General features: G+C 38.1%; 1 protein-coding gene across 14 annotated transcripts in view; it reads right to left on the minus strand.

The window, feature by feature from the left end:
- Window positions 1-18,190, minus strand: part of C13H12orf42 (chromosome 13 C12orf42 homolog) — a 222,569-nt gene that overhangs the window by 91,125 nt on the left and 113,254 nt on the right. For 13 of the 14 annotated variants that reach the window (XM_055236285.2, XM_063614346.1, XM_055236283.2 and 10 more), the window contains one exon: window positions 6,968-7,036. In XM_055236285.2, coding sequence (XP_055092260.1) covers window positions 6,968-7,036 — 69 coding nt within the window. Of the gene's footprint in view, window positions 1-6,967; window positions 7,037-14,089; window positions 14,112-18,190 lie in introns of those variants that run through there. The other variant, XM_063614347.1, reaches the window with a different exon arrangement.

Genomic DNA, 18,190 nt, shown 5'->3' on the forward strand with positions numbered 1-18,190 from the left:
CATATTTTTCAGAAAGCAATTTATTTTTTCCACAAATACTAACGATTGTTGCCCAACGATTCTATCAAGAAGGGCTCCTGAAGAGCAGCAGGAAAGCAAGCACTGGAGGGGTGGCTTTAGTGGGCAACTCATTAGGAAGTACAGGTGGGGTCCCTTTCCACTCCTATTCCCCAAGGAGAGGCCTGATAACTGAGGCCAACTCCAAATTGTGGCACAGAAATTCCATCCAGTGTGGGGCTGCATGCTGAGAACACGGGGAAGAAAGGTGGGAGATACGGTACAAAGGTGGGAGCTTCCAGAGAAAAGCAGGGTCACTCCAGGAACAGCAACTAAACACAGCAATAGAAAAGCAGGAACAGAGGCTCACCAGAGTACCTCCAGTACCTGCAAAGTGCTCACTCATTCCTTCATTTATTCAATAAAAATCAAGTGAACATCTACAATGTACCAGCATCCTGCTGGGAGCTAAGGATACAACAAAAAGTAAGACAGACTAGGCCATGCCCTCATGGATCTTACGTTCTATCATTCAGCAGGTACTGAATAAATATTTGTTGAACTGATCAATTGAATAAAATGACTGAGCCAACACGCTTCCTTTTTTCTAATATGATATCTTCCTCTGCCACATTACAAAGTAAAAAGAATGATGATCTCAAATAAATTTTCAAGAAGTTGGCCACAATATTTGAAATTTAGTAATAACACTAATAGAAATGTGGCTTTAGACCCATTATTCTTTTTTTTTTTTTTTTGAGACGGAGTCTTGCTCTGTGGCCAAGGCTGGAGTGCAGTGTGGCGATCTCGGCTCACTGCAAGCCCCGCCTCCCGGGTTCACACCATTCTCCTGCCTCAGCCTCCTGAGTAGCTGAGACTACAGGCGCCCGTCACCGCGTGCGGCTAATTTTTTGTATTTTTAGTAGAGACGGGGTTTCACTGTGTTAGCCAGGATGGTCTCGATCTCCTGACCATGTGATCCGCCTGCCTGGGCCTCCCAAAGAGCTGGGATTACAGGCGTGAGCCAACGCGCCCGGCCCAGACCCATTATTCTTACAATGTGTATAATGTTTCTTGACATACTCATTAAAAATAGTATGAAAGCATCTGATTGGACATGAAAGAATAATAATTTATAATGGATCTCTTTTATGTTTAAATTCAGTGGGATAGCCCATTGAATAAATGAGACATAAAGTACTATTTTATACCATATCATTATAACATAATAGTTATAAAATAGTACTCCAGGTATAACATAGTCATAAAAATATATATACACTATATATATGCTATTCATAATAATATATACTACAAATGCATTATATATAATATATATAGTATGTATATATATTATATTAGTGTTTATATACTGTTATGGTATACCATAGTTATAATATATATAAAACATAGTTACAACATAATATATATATACTATATATAATATACATATATCAAATATTATAACTTTTGTTATATTATATAAATAGTTATAACATAATAGTTGATATGATTTGGCTCTGTGTCCCCACTCAAATCTCATCTTAAATTGTAATCAGGGGAGGGACGTGGTGGGAGGTGACTGGATCATGGGAGTATTTTCCCCCATGCTGTTCTCGTGGTAGTGAGGGAGTTCTCACAAGATCTGATGGTTTAAAAGTGGCAGTTTCCCTTGCACTCTCTCTCCTGACACCTTGTGAAGAGGTACTTGCTTCTCCTTCTCCTTTCACCATGATTGTAAGTTTCCTGAGGCCTCCCCAGCCATGCAGAACTGTCAGTTCATTAAGCCACTTTTGTTTATAAATTACCCAGTCTCACAAGTCTTAGGTAGTATCTTTATAGCAGTGTAGAAATGGACTAATACTAACATAAATACATTATAATATAGTTTCTAACATTTTAATGAATGGAGTAGTACATATCTCTCTAAATATAAGTATATGAGATATGGGCACTAAATTTTTTATCATTGTTGACATTTGCAATTAAAATTTGGACACCATTATTTTAGATCCTTGGTCATTAGTTGGTGAGTTGCTTAGGAGAGTGCATCCAGACCAGGTCTACTGGTTTTGAGGCAAGTGGGGCTCAGGACCTGAAAGAAGGTACATTGTTGGTAGACAAAACAGTAATTGCAAAGGACCTAGGAGGGAAGTGTGCTTGGAGGACTGAGCAGAGGAAGGGGCTGGAGAGTAAAATACAAGTGGGGAGGCCAGTAGGGTAGAGTCTTGGAACCATGATAAAGACTTTGGATTTTACTGTGGTAAAATCGAAGCCCATTGGAAGTTTGTGAGCAGAAGAATATGATCTGTTTATATTTTTGGAAACATTACTAAGTTCTTCAATCTAGCTTTGACCTGGAATATATTTTTACTACCGTCTGCCTGATCTGTGTGTCTACATCTCAAATGGCTCTAAACTGGGAGGGAAAAGCAAAGGTGTATAATTTTATCTTCTAAATGACAGTATCTGTCTTACCAAACATGTAAGTAATTCTGTAACTTGATACTTTCATTCACCTTCAGATTATTGAGATTTATCCTTGATGGTCTGTATAGCTTCAATTTATTCCTTTAAACTAGTTGCAACAGACCATTGCATAAATTAGGCCACAATGTATTTATCTACTCTCCTGTTAATGAACATGTGCTTTTTAATGTTCCATTACAAATCAATGCATCAGAAAACAGTCCTCTATGTCAGGGGTTCCCAAGCCCCAGGCCATTAGGCACCAGGTGGCACAACAGGAGGTGAGTGCCAGGCTGGGAGCAAGCATTATCACCTGATCTCTGCCTCCTGTAAGATCAGTGGTGGCACTAGATTATCACAGGAGCTCGAACCCTACTGTGAACTGTGCATGCAAGAGATCAAGGTTGCACACTCCTTATGACAATCTAACTAATGTCTGATGATCTTCTAAGGTGGAAGAGTTTCATGCAGAAACTATCTCCTCCAAACCCCTCCTGGTCCGTGGAAAAATTATCTTCCACGAAACCAATTCCTGATGGCAAAGAGGTTGGGGACAACTGCTCTATGTGTCTTCCTTGAGTACACAGTCTCTAATTTCATACCTTGGTGGAAATTGTTGAGTCAAATTTGTTTGCATTCCAGAATGATGAATACTAGAGGCTGGGAAGCATATCAGGGTGAGAGCAAGGATAAAGAAAGGTTGGCTAATGGGTATAAACATGCATTTAGATAGAAGGAATACATTTTAATGTTCAATACCAGAGTATGGTGACTATCAATAACAACAACGTATTATATATTTCAAAATAGCCAGAAGAAAGGATCTGAAATGATTCCAACACATAGAAATGATAAATACTCAAGGTGATGGACACCCCAAACACACTGACTTGATCATTATACAGTCAGTGCATTAAACAGAATATCACATATGTACCCCATAAATATGTACAAATAAAATATTTGTATCAAAAAATAAAATAAAAGGTGTTAGCATTCTACAACTGTGTTAGATCATGAAAATGCTCTCTAAAGTGATTCTGCAGCAGCTTATGTGAGACTCTCCATTTCTCTATACCTTTGTCAACACTTTTTATCATCTGACTTTTTCATTTGTGTCAACTTTGAGTATGAAATCATCTTTCATTACAGTTTTTATCTGCATTTCCCTTGACACTGGTAAACTAAAACATTTATTTATACTTTTATTGGATATTCAGATTTCCTCTTGGTGAATTGTCAATTCACATCCTTTTCTCATTTTTCTACCCAGTTAACTATCTTTCTCTTACAAATTTGTGGGAATTCTATGCAAATTATAGATATAAATTCCTTGTTAGTATTTGCTCTCCAAATATTTGTTGTTAAGTTGTAACTTGTCTTTTATTTTTGTTATAAAGCTTGGTAAAGGAAACTTTTTAATTTTTAATGTAGTAAAATTTATCAATATATCTTGAAAGCTTATGATTTTTATACCTTAGGAAACCCCTTTGTACCCCTCAGGTCATAAAATATATTTTATATTTTCTCTAAAAGTTACTGTTTTCTTAAACCTACCCAAAGTTTACTTTTCTATTTAGTGTGAATAGATATATAATATTACCTTTTTTCTCTGTAGGGATAGCCAGTTGTCCCCACCCCATTTATTGAATAGTCCTTCCTTTCCTCATCAGTATCTAATATCCTTTCTTTTGTATATTAGATTTATATATTCTGTTCAGTTCCACAGGCCTACCCTTGAGCAAATAGCATGCTGTTTAATTACTAAGTCTTTATAAAAAGTCTCGATATCTGGTAAAACAAGTTCCCATATTTTGTTCTTCTTCATAACTGAAAGATCATAACTTGATCTTTCATTTAACTTATAGGATCAGTCTTCTTTTAACTTCACCAAAAATACTATGATGGACTTCTCATTCATATGCATACTATCTCTTCATTTATTTGGGCACCCTCTTTTGTATCCTTAAATAATGTTTTATACATTTTTCCATATATGTCTTATGATTTTTTTAATTTATTCCAAAGTAATTTATAGTTTTGGTTTTAATAATTTATATATTTTAATAATTTGGAGATAATTTTAGAATTTCCAGGTAGATAATCAATATTATCTTTTCCCCCCAGTTCTTATATATTTTTCCCTATATTTTATTGCTTTGAACCCCGAGGACATTTTTGAGTAGATGTAATAATAGTAGTCATTGGTGTTTTTCTTTATTTTAATGAAAATGATTCTAAAGGCTATTAAGTCTATTTGTGTTGTTGTTGTTGTTGTTTGTTTGTTTGTTTGAAACAGAGTCTCACTCTGTCGCCCAGGCTGGAGTGAAATGGTGCAATCTTGGCTCACTGCAACCTCCACCTCACGGGTTCAAGTAGAATTACTATATGATCCAGAAAACTCAAAAAAAAAGAAGAAGAAGAAGAAGAAGAAAGGCCTTCCATGACCTCCCTACCCTAGCAAAAGCAGCACCCTCCTCCCACCCCAAGAGACCCTCAGCCTCATTACCACCAATCTACAGTTTTCATAACAAAGCAGTTTTCTGGAACTACCTGATTTATCTGAATTATTTATCTGATAATTTCCCATTATTTATGTTCTTCACTATTGATCATCTCTTAAAAAGAAAAGACTTTTTTCTTTACTGTTGCTTTTAGTATCTGACTATTGTTAGGTTGTCAGTAAATACAATATGTAAGGTATAATACTGGAATACATACACACAGACACAGACACAGAGACACACAAAGACACACACACATACACAATACAGGTTATCTGACATATATGATAGTATGTTATATATGATATATGTTTCATATACATGTGCTATACAACATCTGATGTACAGTGCATAATATACCATGTATAATATATAATAAGGTATATGGCAGTCAATATACAGTATATACTATATATAAAACAAATAATATGAAAGTATTTTAAAGATATACATCATAAAAGTTTTTAGTCTTACTTTTATAATTCCTCCAAAGCCACAAAAACAGAGAGAGGAAGAGAGAGAGAAGAAAGAGAGAGGAAGGGATGATGAAGTTTAAAAGATGATCTAGCTGACACCAAGCCCTGATCTATGTAGGACTGCACTCACTTCCCCATCCTAATTTAAGCTGTCAGAGGAAAGGAGTGGCACCCAGGGGACACTGGTCTGTGAGCTCCAGAGGCATCATCTTGCTGCGGTATGAGCTAAATGCCAACTCTCACTGTCACCTGTACTACTCCTTGATGAGAGAATGGATCTGTGGTCCCCTTTCATGAAGGGTTGCCTTCTAAGAGCCTTGACATACTAGTTGTGGAATAGCAGTAACAAAGGGACTTTGCTGGGGCCTGTTTCCTTTCTGATACAGTCCATTCTGGGAGTCATGGAATCCCTCAGTTGCACAGATCTTTGAAGTCCAAATGGACATATAACTAATGAAACAGCATATTGCAGTTGCCTTACTTAGCTATATTCCTCTGCTTTAGTGCAAAGTAAGAATAGTAAGAAAACCAGGTCATGGTTTTCAACTAGGTCATGTTTTTCATCTTTTCTACTATTGGCCTTTTCCATTAATCTTAAAATGTGATTTTCTACATCTTTGATTTCTACTCTTGAATTGTATTTCCAGTCACCATATGCTATTTTCTGCAAGCTGTAATTTAAGCCAATCCTGCTCACAAATTTTGAAAAACGGAGTCCATAGAAGAGAAAACTATCTCCTCCTCATGTGCTTGGGATGTTGTGATTTCATCAGTATTGCTGGGCTGTGTGTTCCTTTTTAGAGGAAGTTGCAATTCCCTTCATGGTAAATAGGAAGGAAATGAAGGTGATTAAAGCCCTTAGGATGTAAATTTCAGTGTTGGCTGAAAGGTTCTTTTTATCCCAATCCTGCTTTTGTAAACGAAGCTCCGGTGAGACTGAATCTGGAAAGCTACCACAGCTCCATGACAACTGGACTTGCCAGCCATGGTGACCATCTCCATGTTCACATCGTAGTCATTTATAGTCATGTATATGCACATCGTAGGGACATTCACTTTGGCTCTCACCAAGAAAAAGAGCATTAGCAACCAATTAGTAGAAGGTGGTACAGGAGAGGAACACTACTAACAGGTCAACTTTTTGCCTAGTGAACTCAGCTGTAAATTGTTACAGATGATGGTAAGATAAAATCATTGCCCTAGTTTCTGTATGTTGGCCACATACAGGCACTGCAAAGACCCCTAATGCACTGTGATTTCTATTCTTGGACATCAGTGGATGATAAATGTTTTTCTAGGTGTACATATCTGTGTGCAAAGAATAAGGAGGTAGCGTGACTCTCAGAGATCCAAAGTTTTCTAGGAAATGTCTTTAAACATTCTTATTTTAAAATTTAAAAAATCCTTTACTAGTTATAAAGTCAAAAATACAATGGAACAAATCTGCTTACGTGTAAAGCAACTGAACCCAAAAGGACGGCACCATGGAGCAGCCCTGCACATAACATTCCGCTGACTCACCTTTGCACTGGGTGTGCTTCTATCCCACAGGGTGGCACTGCTCACAATGGGAATGTAGCAAGGGGATTTCTGAAACATTAGAAACAAGGCATTTAGTATCACTTCAATAATTCTTACAAAGAAACATTTCCATTCCTGAGATGGTTTTTAGGCAGATCAGAAGCTAATTCTTTCAAACAATGGCTGTTCATTCACTGAGTACCCGATATTGCCCACAACACTGTCCCAGGTGCTTTGGGAACAGTGGTGAGGCCAAAACACACTTCCCATCCTCAAGATTCCAGAGGAAGCCACAGGTATTAACGAAATAATCACACAAATAAATGTAAAATTTTAACTCTGATACGTGATGAAAGAGAGAGGTGAAGTATTTTGAAAATGTGGTGATATATTGGGATGAAATAGAATTAAACATTTACACCCTTTGCCATGTGACTTTGATGTACCCCTCATAGCCCGAAGCCCATCCCAGCTGAGCCCAATGCACCCATAGTCAATCCACAGGCCCATGAACGTAAATAAGAAATGAATGTTTCTTGTTGAAAGTCACTTATTTGGAGTTGCTTGGCATGTAGAATTATCATTGTAGAAACCTGCGACTGAAACAAATATACAATACGTACAATAGATATACTCGGGGAGGTCAGAAGAGGTAACCCCTGAAGATCTCACAACAGAAGAGAACAATTTTACTTAAATATCAAACCAGACATTTGATTTGAAGCTTACTTGCAATTTTACTTAAAATATCAAACCTTAATAAGATAATATCAGGATTTGTTTTCATACTTCTGGTTTTCAATTCGGTGCTTTTTATTTATTTAGTTAGTCATGCTCCTCAAGGTCTTTGACTTTCTGTTGCCCAATATTTGCTAAAACCAGTCTGTTAAGATTGGTGTCATGAAGGAGAGACCCCCAAAAAATCTATCACCAGGATACAAGTATATGTCAGAAAAACAATGGTGAGTTGGCCACTACTTTTCCCAGAGGTGATTAGAGTCTAAAGCAGGAGGTAATAACCAAAGAATCACACAAATAAAGTTAAGATTCCAATGACACTAAATGTTATGAAGGTACAGACATAGGTGGAGTCAAGGAATACAGATTATGTAGACTTGGGTGATGGACTAGAGACAGAAATTGAGACAAAAATGGAAGAAGAAGCAAGAGCTTCTTTGAGATCAAAGTACCATGACTGAAGGATTTTGACAAGAGAAGTAGAAGGGGACCCAAGGTGGCAGAAATAGGTAAAATTACTAGAATCTGGAGTAAATAATTGGTGAGGGTAATAGATTTCACAGCACTGAAGCTGAGTAGTGCTACAAGTGTGATGCATTTGTACTGTCTGTCAAAGACAGGTGGGGCGCATGGGCCCCCCCATTATGTCCTCCCATGAGGTCAAGAAAATGTGTCTTCTACCTAGTATCCCTGCTGTCAACTCTGCACTGGGCACATGGTAAGCATCCAATCAATGCACTTAAAGAATGCAGGGGCCGGGTGCGGTGGCTCATACCCGTAATCCCAACACCTTGGGAGGCCGAGGCGGGCGGATCACGAGGTCAGGAGATCAAGACCACCCTGGCTAACACAGTGAAACCCTGTCTCTACTAAAAATACAAAAAAAATAGCCAGGCGTGGTGGCGGGCACCTGTAGTCCCAGCTACTCGGGAGGCTGAGGCAGGAGAATGGCGTGAACCCGGGAGGCAGAGCTTGCAGTGAGCGGAGATCACGCCACTGCACTCCAGCCTGGGCGACAGAGCAAGACTCCGTCTCAAAAAAGAAAAAAAAAAAGGATGCAGGGGCACTCTCCTGTCATCCCAAAAGGAATGTGGTGTCACAGGGTGTGGAGCCAGAAGGAATTCTAAATTGCCAATATTTGCATTTGATAGATGAGGAAACTGCTCGAGATCACACAACCATGTAGTGACAAGCCAGGGCTCAAATTTCAGAATCTGGACTTTGTGTTCTACCCATCATCCTCTGTTGGATTATCAGCATACATGCATAGCCTTCGAACCCCAGCTGCTGGTTTGATTGGAAAGCAACCCCATGTCTGCAGGGAGGGGAAGGAATTTCATTTACAAAGCAAGAATCACCAGGGGGAAAATTAGGCCCATCCCGATAACGTGCATCTCAGTTCTCCTCCTCCATGGACTTCCTGTCACTCACTCGAACCATGTACATTCACACGTCTGGTATCTTCCAAGTAGGCAACCTTTGCCCAGGGCAGTCAGCACGAAGCACTGAATGCTGTCCCAAACTACCCTGCTCTGATACATTTTTTATTTCAGTGGAGATTTCTTAGTGCCACTCCTCAGAGCTATGCAAGTTGTGGATGGCACAGCAGGGTGGCATCATTCACCAAGACTGTGATGCAAAAACAATACCTCTTAGGGTAGTTCAGTGTGCCACCTGACCATCTATACAAAGCAGTCCTGAGATTTCTGTTTTCCAAACAACAAGACTTTATGGTAGCTAATAGTCCAAGGAAATCATGTGCATTCCGATTATCTTGGTTTTTAAATTTTTTATAAAGCATTATTGAGATATAATTTACGTACAAATAGCTGCATATATTGGAGGTATCTGCAGGAAGAAGAAACAAAGAACAATTAAGGAATGGGAGTACCTTAGAAATCTTTACCTTGAACTTTTAAGCAAGATGAGGAGTCCAGAAAGAAACAGACTAGGAGTACAGGTAGAATTGCCTGGTAAACAAAAAGCTATTGTAATCAACAAGGCAAAAATAAATAAATAAAAAGCTTGAAAGAATAAAGTAGCTGGGATATTCATTGCCAGTCATTAACCTGATTTTCTAATGAATATGGCATTAGGCATTCATTAACAATCATTTGTGTTTATGTTGAACAGTGGATGTATAATGAAGGTTGGTAAATGAAAGCAAAATTAAACCAGGGAATTTTGGACACTTATAAAGCAATTAACTTGTTTTGCAGTAATTACACATTGAAAGCTAAATCAAGTGCATTTAGAAAGCCACAAGAGTCGCCACATAAACCAGAGGTGCTCTGCTCTAAAATAATAGAAAAGCCTCTCTTTCTTTCTAAATGAAAGAGAAAGGCAAAAGTATGCTATAAATGACAAACAAGGCTCAGGTCTAATGAAAAGAAATACGGTTACAGCCCATATGTTAGAGAAGAGGCAAGTTATGAAAAAATAGGACAGCTCAGCTAATTAAAGGAGAAAAAAAAGGCTTTTGTAACAACAATGATGTGAAAACAGGTGGTATGTGCTAGAGAGTTCAGGTTTTTGTTCTGTTCACGCTCACAGGCATGCACACACACGCAAGTGCACACACACGCATCTATACACTTGAACCACCTAATAGGTGCGTGAAGAGTAAAAACTGAATCCACCATCAGGTCCTTGGAAGGCCACAATATCTCAATAGCAGGTCTTTGTCACGGACGATTTTGTAACATGATTCTCCAGATGAGTGTTTGACCACAGCCTTTTATTCACCAAGCACATGGCATTAGAGGTCAGTCATTAAACACTCTCTGGGACTCTGTTATTTAAAAAGGAGGAGGGAATAAGGTACTATGGAAGACACAAAGGCGAGATCTATTGAGAAACCATGACTGGACTGGTGATAAAACAAAAGCAGTAAACATAAAATTTCATGCATCCACAAGATTCATCAACAGAAATGTTAATATAAAAATGCATTTAAAATCCAATGAAGCTTTCAGATAAGGAATGAATTTTCTCAGAATTTTAAGCCTATAATATACTAGCCAAGAAATGCTACAGACATGCTGTTTTTGTGTATCTATGTGTGTGGAGGGGCATGTTCCAATGGGATGATAAGGCTGGAGAAGGGAATCTTCAGATGAGCCCGAAGGTCTGAGCAAAGGCATAAAGTTTTTCAAACTGGAGTCTTGATCATGCTCCTCAAAAAGATCTGAAGATTCATGACCTCTTTCTGTCTGACAAATACCTTCACAAATAGGGAGCTGTAGGCTCTCGAGGGTTAGTAACCAAAAGAAAAGTTCCCAGGGGGATCTACAAAGGACAGCTGGCTTTGTGGAAACATTTGCAAAAAGCTTGGGTGTCAACTATGCTGAAAGCAAATACTTGCTTTGCCTCTGAGACTGGAACGGAAACCAGGAGATAGCTTTTGAAATCCTTGCTTCGGTCATTAAACTGCTACCAAATAAAAAACATGTTTGCCTTGATGTGGGGTAGTGTATTTCTTTCTAAAGAAATGGTCTCTCTTTAAAATGATAATCATTTTCTATCCAAGTAGAGGATCAAGACATTAAGATGAAATACTTATTTCTCACTTACTTGAACCCTTTTTAAATATTTAGGTTGTCTACTTAGTTCTAATCTAATGTGGATTGTTTCATTTGTGGTTAACTTGGTTAGAAAATTACTGCCTGATTTTGGCCAAGATCTCATCGATATACCAGTGTACTATTTCATTTTCTTTGCAACAGACCTAATGCCTTTCCCTGAGACTTCATAGGCAAAGGCATTTAAATATCAAGAAATTCAGGGAATACACTATTCTTGAAGGCACATACTACTAATCCAGGGCTTCTTACATTTTACTGTACATCCAAATCATCTGAGGAGTAGCTAAAATGCAGATTCTAATTCAGGAGGTCTACAGGAGGGCCTGAGATTCTGGTTTTATAACAAGCTCCCAGGTGATGTTGGTTCCGGAACAGCAAGGTACTGATCTACTGATCTTTGTAGATAGCTGCTTTCAAGAGGTTGTATGGTCAAGACAAGACATAGCTGAAGCCCTGGAAATAGATCAGTTCTTCTGCAAGAAGAGACCTGGATAGTGTAATGATCAGAAATTAAGCAATAGAGGAATATCCATTACAGATGAAACATACAAGGAAGGGGTCTGTTCACCACTGCTTCTAATGATCTATGTTTCCCAACTGCCATGGCTTTGCTGATGCTTTTCTCTCCACTTGTCCAGATGTTGAGATCAAGACAATTCAGCTTATCAAATAGTTATGGGTTTGCCATGTACTATGTTCAGTACCAAGGACACAAAAATAAATGAGGCATAATCTCCACAATGCTCCCCTGGTGCAATTACAGCACAACAGGATAAAGACTGTGAAAATGGATGCATAAGGTACTAGGGGAGCTCCTCTCCCAGACCTAAGGAGAAGATTTAGACAAATGTGAAGAATCAGTAAACACTTCTTGGAAGAGATGTCAGCTGAGCTAGATGTTGAAGAAAGAGCAAAAAGAAAAAAAAAATCCAGTTGAAAAAGAACAAGTAAAAGTAATGTTAACAGAGGGTCAGCACGGGGAAAGTGTAGACTGAGAGAACATTCTGACTCTGCTATGAGCTGCTGCCAGGCCAAATAGTAGTTGTGCCCTGTAATAACTCCCTTTATCCTCCACCAAAGAACTATTGACAGCCAACAATTTTTATCCTTATTTTGTAGATGAAAAATCTGAAGCCCAGAGAACTCAACGACAGCCAAGGCAATATCACTGAGTAAGTAGTGGGCAGTTGCGATTCCAAGGTGAGCCTTTCTAGTCATAAAGCCTGCAGGCTCTTCACAGTGTTCAGGTGTCTCCCATCAGGATGACTGCAGAGGGGGAGGGGATGAGACAGCCAAGTGATTAAAAAAAGAGACTGGCATTGCATTTTTACATAATAATTTTAATCTTTATATTTCTTCCCTCAACTAGTATTTTGTTTAAATATACAGAAAAATACAGTAGACCTTTGACCAACACATGGGTTTGAACTGTGCAGGTCTACTAATACAGTGATTTTCTCCCATCTTTGCCACCCCTGAGACAGAAGGCGAACCCCTCCTCTTCTTCCTCAGCCTACTCAATGTAAAGACAATAAGGATGAAGACTTTCATGATGGTTCACTTCTACTTAACAAATAGTAAATATATTTTCTCTTCATTATGATTTTCTTAATAACATCTTTTTTCTCTATCTTACTTTAAGAATACAGTATATAATACATATAACATACAAAAATATGTGTGTTAATTGATTGTTTCTGTTATTAGTAAGGCTGCCTGTCAACAGTAGGCTATTAATAGTTAAGTTTTGGGGGAGTGAAAAGTTATGCATGGATTTCTTATTGCACAAGGCAACTGCACCCCAACCCTCATGCTGTTCAAAGGTCAACTACAAATCATCCCAATCCCATAGTGATTTAAGATTTTAACAGCCTTGGGGAAGACCTCCTGTTGACAAAGAATTTTGCACCCTTTAGATAAATGAGTTTTCATTCTTGATCACATGCTTTTAAAAGGTGGAGATTTTGAAAAATAAGATCAGACAGTAAAGGCTGAGACTGGACCAAGGGAATTGTTGACAAAGCCACAGCTAGCCCTATGGAGCCTTCAGGCAAAGCACAAAATAATCATTATCATCATCATAGTAACAATGGCACCCCCCTCTTGGCAGATAAAGCCCTATGGTAGGACTTAGTCTAGCCATTAAATGCACCAAAGTTTAGCCTCTTCCTATCCCCTTGGCTTGGAGTCTTGTGTAAGGTATAACATCCAAACTTACATGGTGGCCCTGATTGTGGGCACCTTCCCCTGGAGTACATAGTATATAGTGAACATAGAAACCGGATTCTGGAGAGTGACGTGGAAATATAGGCTGTGGGTGTAGTACACACCATTTTTAGGAATTTAACAATGCATGAGAAACAAGAGACGGAGCAGCAGCCAGATAGGGCAGCAGGGTCAAGTGTTGACTTTTTCTCCCCGTAAATAATTAGAGAGATCTGGGAAAGCTTAGAAACAGAGGAAGAGGGTGTGGAGGTAAGGAAGTAGGCTTAACATACACAGTAGTCAACTTTAAATTCAAAAGCATCAGCTCCTAATTCTAATCTTCTCTTCAAGGAAAACAAAATCATCTAGGATGAAAAGTTTCTTTTTATCTAAGAAGATATAAACCCGATTCCTCTCTCAATAAGTACCAAGTCTCAAATTTGAATAAAATTACTTATTATTTGTGTATGATTATAAAACTGATTCCTCAATTTATCATTATCAGCCACTGATTTTAGAAGCCCAAGAGTAACAATGGGAAAATGGATTTTTAACCTATAGAGTATACAGATTATTGCATTTTATTAAAGTGTACCTTGTAGACAAGCTTCTTAAAGTTTCAACAAACTGTTCAAAACCAAAAACTGTATATTTTTTGTCAACTCTTGTTTTAACTGTCTCCTAGGTAAAAGCACAAAAGCGCATCTGCTGGTAACTCTTCCCTTCCTCTGGTACCTAAAAAATCCAGGAGATGAACAAGTTATATCTGATGTATCCAAACATTAGCAATTTCATTATAAATAAATGCTCATCATTTTTAAGTATAGATTAATATAGTAAATTCTTTAAAAGATTAACCTTAGTAATAACCAACAGGAATAAAGAGAGTTAGGGTTTTAGTTAATCGCATATTTCATGTTTTATCAGGGTTACCATTTCAGAAGACTCATTGAATTTTTAGGAACCCACCAGTCTAGTCAAAAGAAATCACAAATCCTTAACTAACATATGCTAACTTTTCTTTGAGGAACAAAAGAAGAATCTTTGTTTGTTCCTCACCAGCAAACACTGAGCCATCTAAAAGGAGTCCTTTCAGTGGTAATGTTAGCAGGGAAATTCAATTGTATTTAATTAAGTTCTTCCCCAAAAAACTGCACACAGAAGCATCAAAGAGGTTATCAGAGGTCAGATGCCTGTCATGACTTTCTGACCCTCCCAAAATGCAAAATAAAAGATAGTGGTATCCCTGCTGGTAAGATGGGCTTCCACATTTGTGTCTCTCCCTTTCTGCTTTAATTTAATCGCAATCAGCACAATATGGCTGCTTTTTTCTGAACAATAGGACGGGCAGAAGTTAGATTTACAACGCTGCAAAGGGGAGGACAGGAGACAAGGGAGGCTCACTATGGCTTTTAAAGTTCAATAAGAACATCACTTTGATACCCATAAAAAAAACTTGAAAATCTATTTAACATTCGTTGTGGTCAAAAACGGACAGATGTGCACTTCTCAAATCTCGTATTCTAGAATTATCTTAAATTATCAACTTTTTAATAGATCTTTTTTAAGATGGGTATGCAGATAAATAAGATTTTTTCCTACCAAAAAAATAATTATGATATCATGTCATGCATCTAGCAGTTCCTTGACTTTAAAAGAATGTATTCAGTATTTTCATCATGATTCTTATTTTCTAAATTTTGTAATTTTCACAAGTCTACTAACAACCTTATATTGAGCACAATACACTAAGATGGTCAGAAGCACTAAATGTGTTTTATGAAACCAGGCAAAAGTTAATTAACCCAAATGTTATTTAGAGTCTTGAATGTCTAATTGCAAATGAGTCCCAGACATGGAACTTACTTCCTGAGACATTTCATGTTTAGGAAATTACATTCCTAAGTGACACTGTAAGGAGAATCTCAGAATCTGGGGCCCAGAATACATCTTAAAGATCATTTAATCCAGCATGCCAGCTGATGTTTGAATTCTCCTGTAACTCTACCACCCCACTGTCATCCAGTCAGTAGTTGCATAATTCTGCAAAGACTTCAAACTCACTGTTTCTTGCAGCCACCCACTTCCAGGGAGACAATATTTTCAGAAGCAAAAATTGAAAAGCCTAAACTAAAAGGAGCCTTAATTTTGAGGTCAAGAACCCCAAATGTTAATCCTGCTTCTCCAATCAATTTAAGATCTTCAGTAATCCATTTAATTTCTATGCTTGTCTGAAAAAGAAGCAAAAATATTTGTGTGATCATCTGTGAGTCAAGATCCTTGCGTTCCAATTTGTATGCTTTCTCCTATAGAATTTTTAAGTCAGGACAACTTAAATGCCAATTTAGGCCAAGTGGGGAGTGGCTCCCTGGAGATGCTTCCAGATTTCATAAGAAAGAGGCCCTGACTGACTGGCATGATTGTCATGGCCACAAGCAAGCCCCAGGATAGATGGGGAATATCTACCCATAGTTCAACCATCTTTGCTCTAAGTAATGCCTTGGAAAGAGCTGCCAGAACATTTGGAGCTGTAACTTTATTCCAGCAAGAATAGCGTGGAAAGCAGGGCAGGTGAGAACAGAGGAGTTATTCCCAGGGTGGTTCTAGTCTTAGGGATAAGAGCAGTCTCACCTTTGTCCTTTCAGATAAACAAATCAGATTAAAAGTAGAAGACTCTGTATGTTCATGTCTATTCACACTCTTGAAAGCCAGCCACAAGGAAAGCAGGAAGAGAAATCAACGGTTACTGAGCACATCTCAGCAACTGTATAGAGTAGCTACTGTCATCTCTATTTAGATAAAAAAGCTGACTGAAAGATTAGATGATAGGTCCAAGGATACTCAGTTACCAAACAAGGAGGATTTAAACCAAGATGTGTGCCCACAGTGCCTCCAAATATACCCCAATAACTTTTACTACTATTCTTAATTTCCTTCAAGACGTGTACAGAAAAATACTAGACAGCAGTTGTTTCCATCCTCCCTTGTTGATGCTGTAGTGTGCTGCACACCTGCAGATTCATTTGCCAGCCTTATCATCATATCAAGCTAATATGCAGCTAATTTGCTATATATATTAAAAAACTATCTCTTTTAGTAATAACATTATTCTAATAGAACTATATAACTAATTCTATTAATATTCTTAATATGCAAAAGCTTTAAAAAATCATAATCAAAAGGGAACTATCAATTTTATTATGCAAAACTGTAGCAGTGTATGTATTCTTACCATGACACTCTACTTTTTTTCATTTGATATAATGTTGTCAGATACAATAAAATATAGTTACTATGCAGAAGTAAAAGTACAAAAAGTAAAATTGTGATACAAACAATTATTGCTATAATCTGAATGTTTGTATCTCTCCAAAACTCATGTGTTGAAATCTAATCCCCAACCCCTTAATACCATGTGTTGTTATTAAGAAGTAGGGTCTTTGGGAAGTGACTAGGTCATCAGGGTGGAGCCCTCATGAATAGGATTAGTGCCCTTATGAAAAAGAAGCCCCGGGGAGCTTGTTATCTCCTTCTGCCATGGGAGGAACACAGAAAGAAGGCATCTCTGAGGCAGAAAGCAAGCCATCACCAGACCCTGAATCTATTTTTGCGTTGATCTTGGACTTCCCATCCTCCAGGACTACGAGCAATAAATGTCTGTTGTTTATAAATTACCCTATCTAAAGTATTTTGTTACAGCATCCTGAACAGATTAAAACAATTATGTATACATGTGTGCACATGCATGCACACAAACACACACACACATACACAGAGGGAGACAGGCAGAGAGAAAGAAATTGACTTAAAAAGTTTATTTGAAGGCTATACCATACTTCTACTCTAAATATAAGTTATAGAGGAGCCCAAGATGGTTACCAATGCAATGATCACTGGCAACTAATTACAGTGATCTGAGTTTGTAGAGCATAAAGTAAACTACACTCAACAAAGATGCCACATCAGGACTTGCAACCAAGGTGGCAAAACACCATCTGATAACCCAGAATAAAGCACATTTTCTGAAACTCTTTCTGAAGACTCACGTTTTAACTGAGTTTAAATTTTTAACCTTGGAATCAGCACAAGTAAAATGTCATAGTTCAGAACTGAAATGAGAAATATATTGAACACCAAACCCATTTTTATTAAACTGCATTTCAACTAAACACTAAGATTGTTTTAACTCCACTAAACAGTAATAATCAAATAAATAGTATTGTGATATACACACATGTGAAGGTGTTTATCAGGTAAACTGGAATAAAATTTGAAAGAAACAGCCAAGCGCAGTGGCTCACGCCTGTAATCCCAGCACTTTGGGAGGCTGAGGCAGGCAGATCACCTGGGGTCAGGAGTTCGAGACCGGCCTGGCCAACATGGCAAAACCCTGTCTCTACTAAAAATACAAAAATCAGCTGGGCATGGTGGTGGGCACCTGTAATCCCAGCTACTCAAGAAGCTGAGGCAGGAGAATCACTTGAACCTGGGAGGCAGAGGTTGCAGTGAGCCAAGATTGCACCACTGCACTCCAGCCTGGGTGACAGAGCGTGACACCATCTGAACAACAACAACAACAACAAAAAAACACATTTGAAAGAGATTAATGTTTTGTATCAAGGAGCAAATGTGGCTTTCCTTTTCCCATGGGAGGATGTATCCTGTTCAAGACGGGTAAAGAATGGGCCCTGGAGCC

The sequence above is a fragment of the Symphalangus syndactylus genome, chromosome 13 (genome assembly GCF_028878055.3).
Source record: "Symphalangus syndactylus isolate Jambi chromosome 13, NHGRI_mSymSyn1-v2.1_pri, whole genome shotgun sequence".
Lineage (NCBI taxonomy): Eukaryota > Metazoa > Chordata > Mammalia > Primates > Hylobatidae > Symphalangus > Symphalangus syndactylus.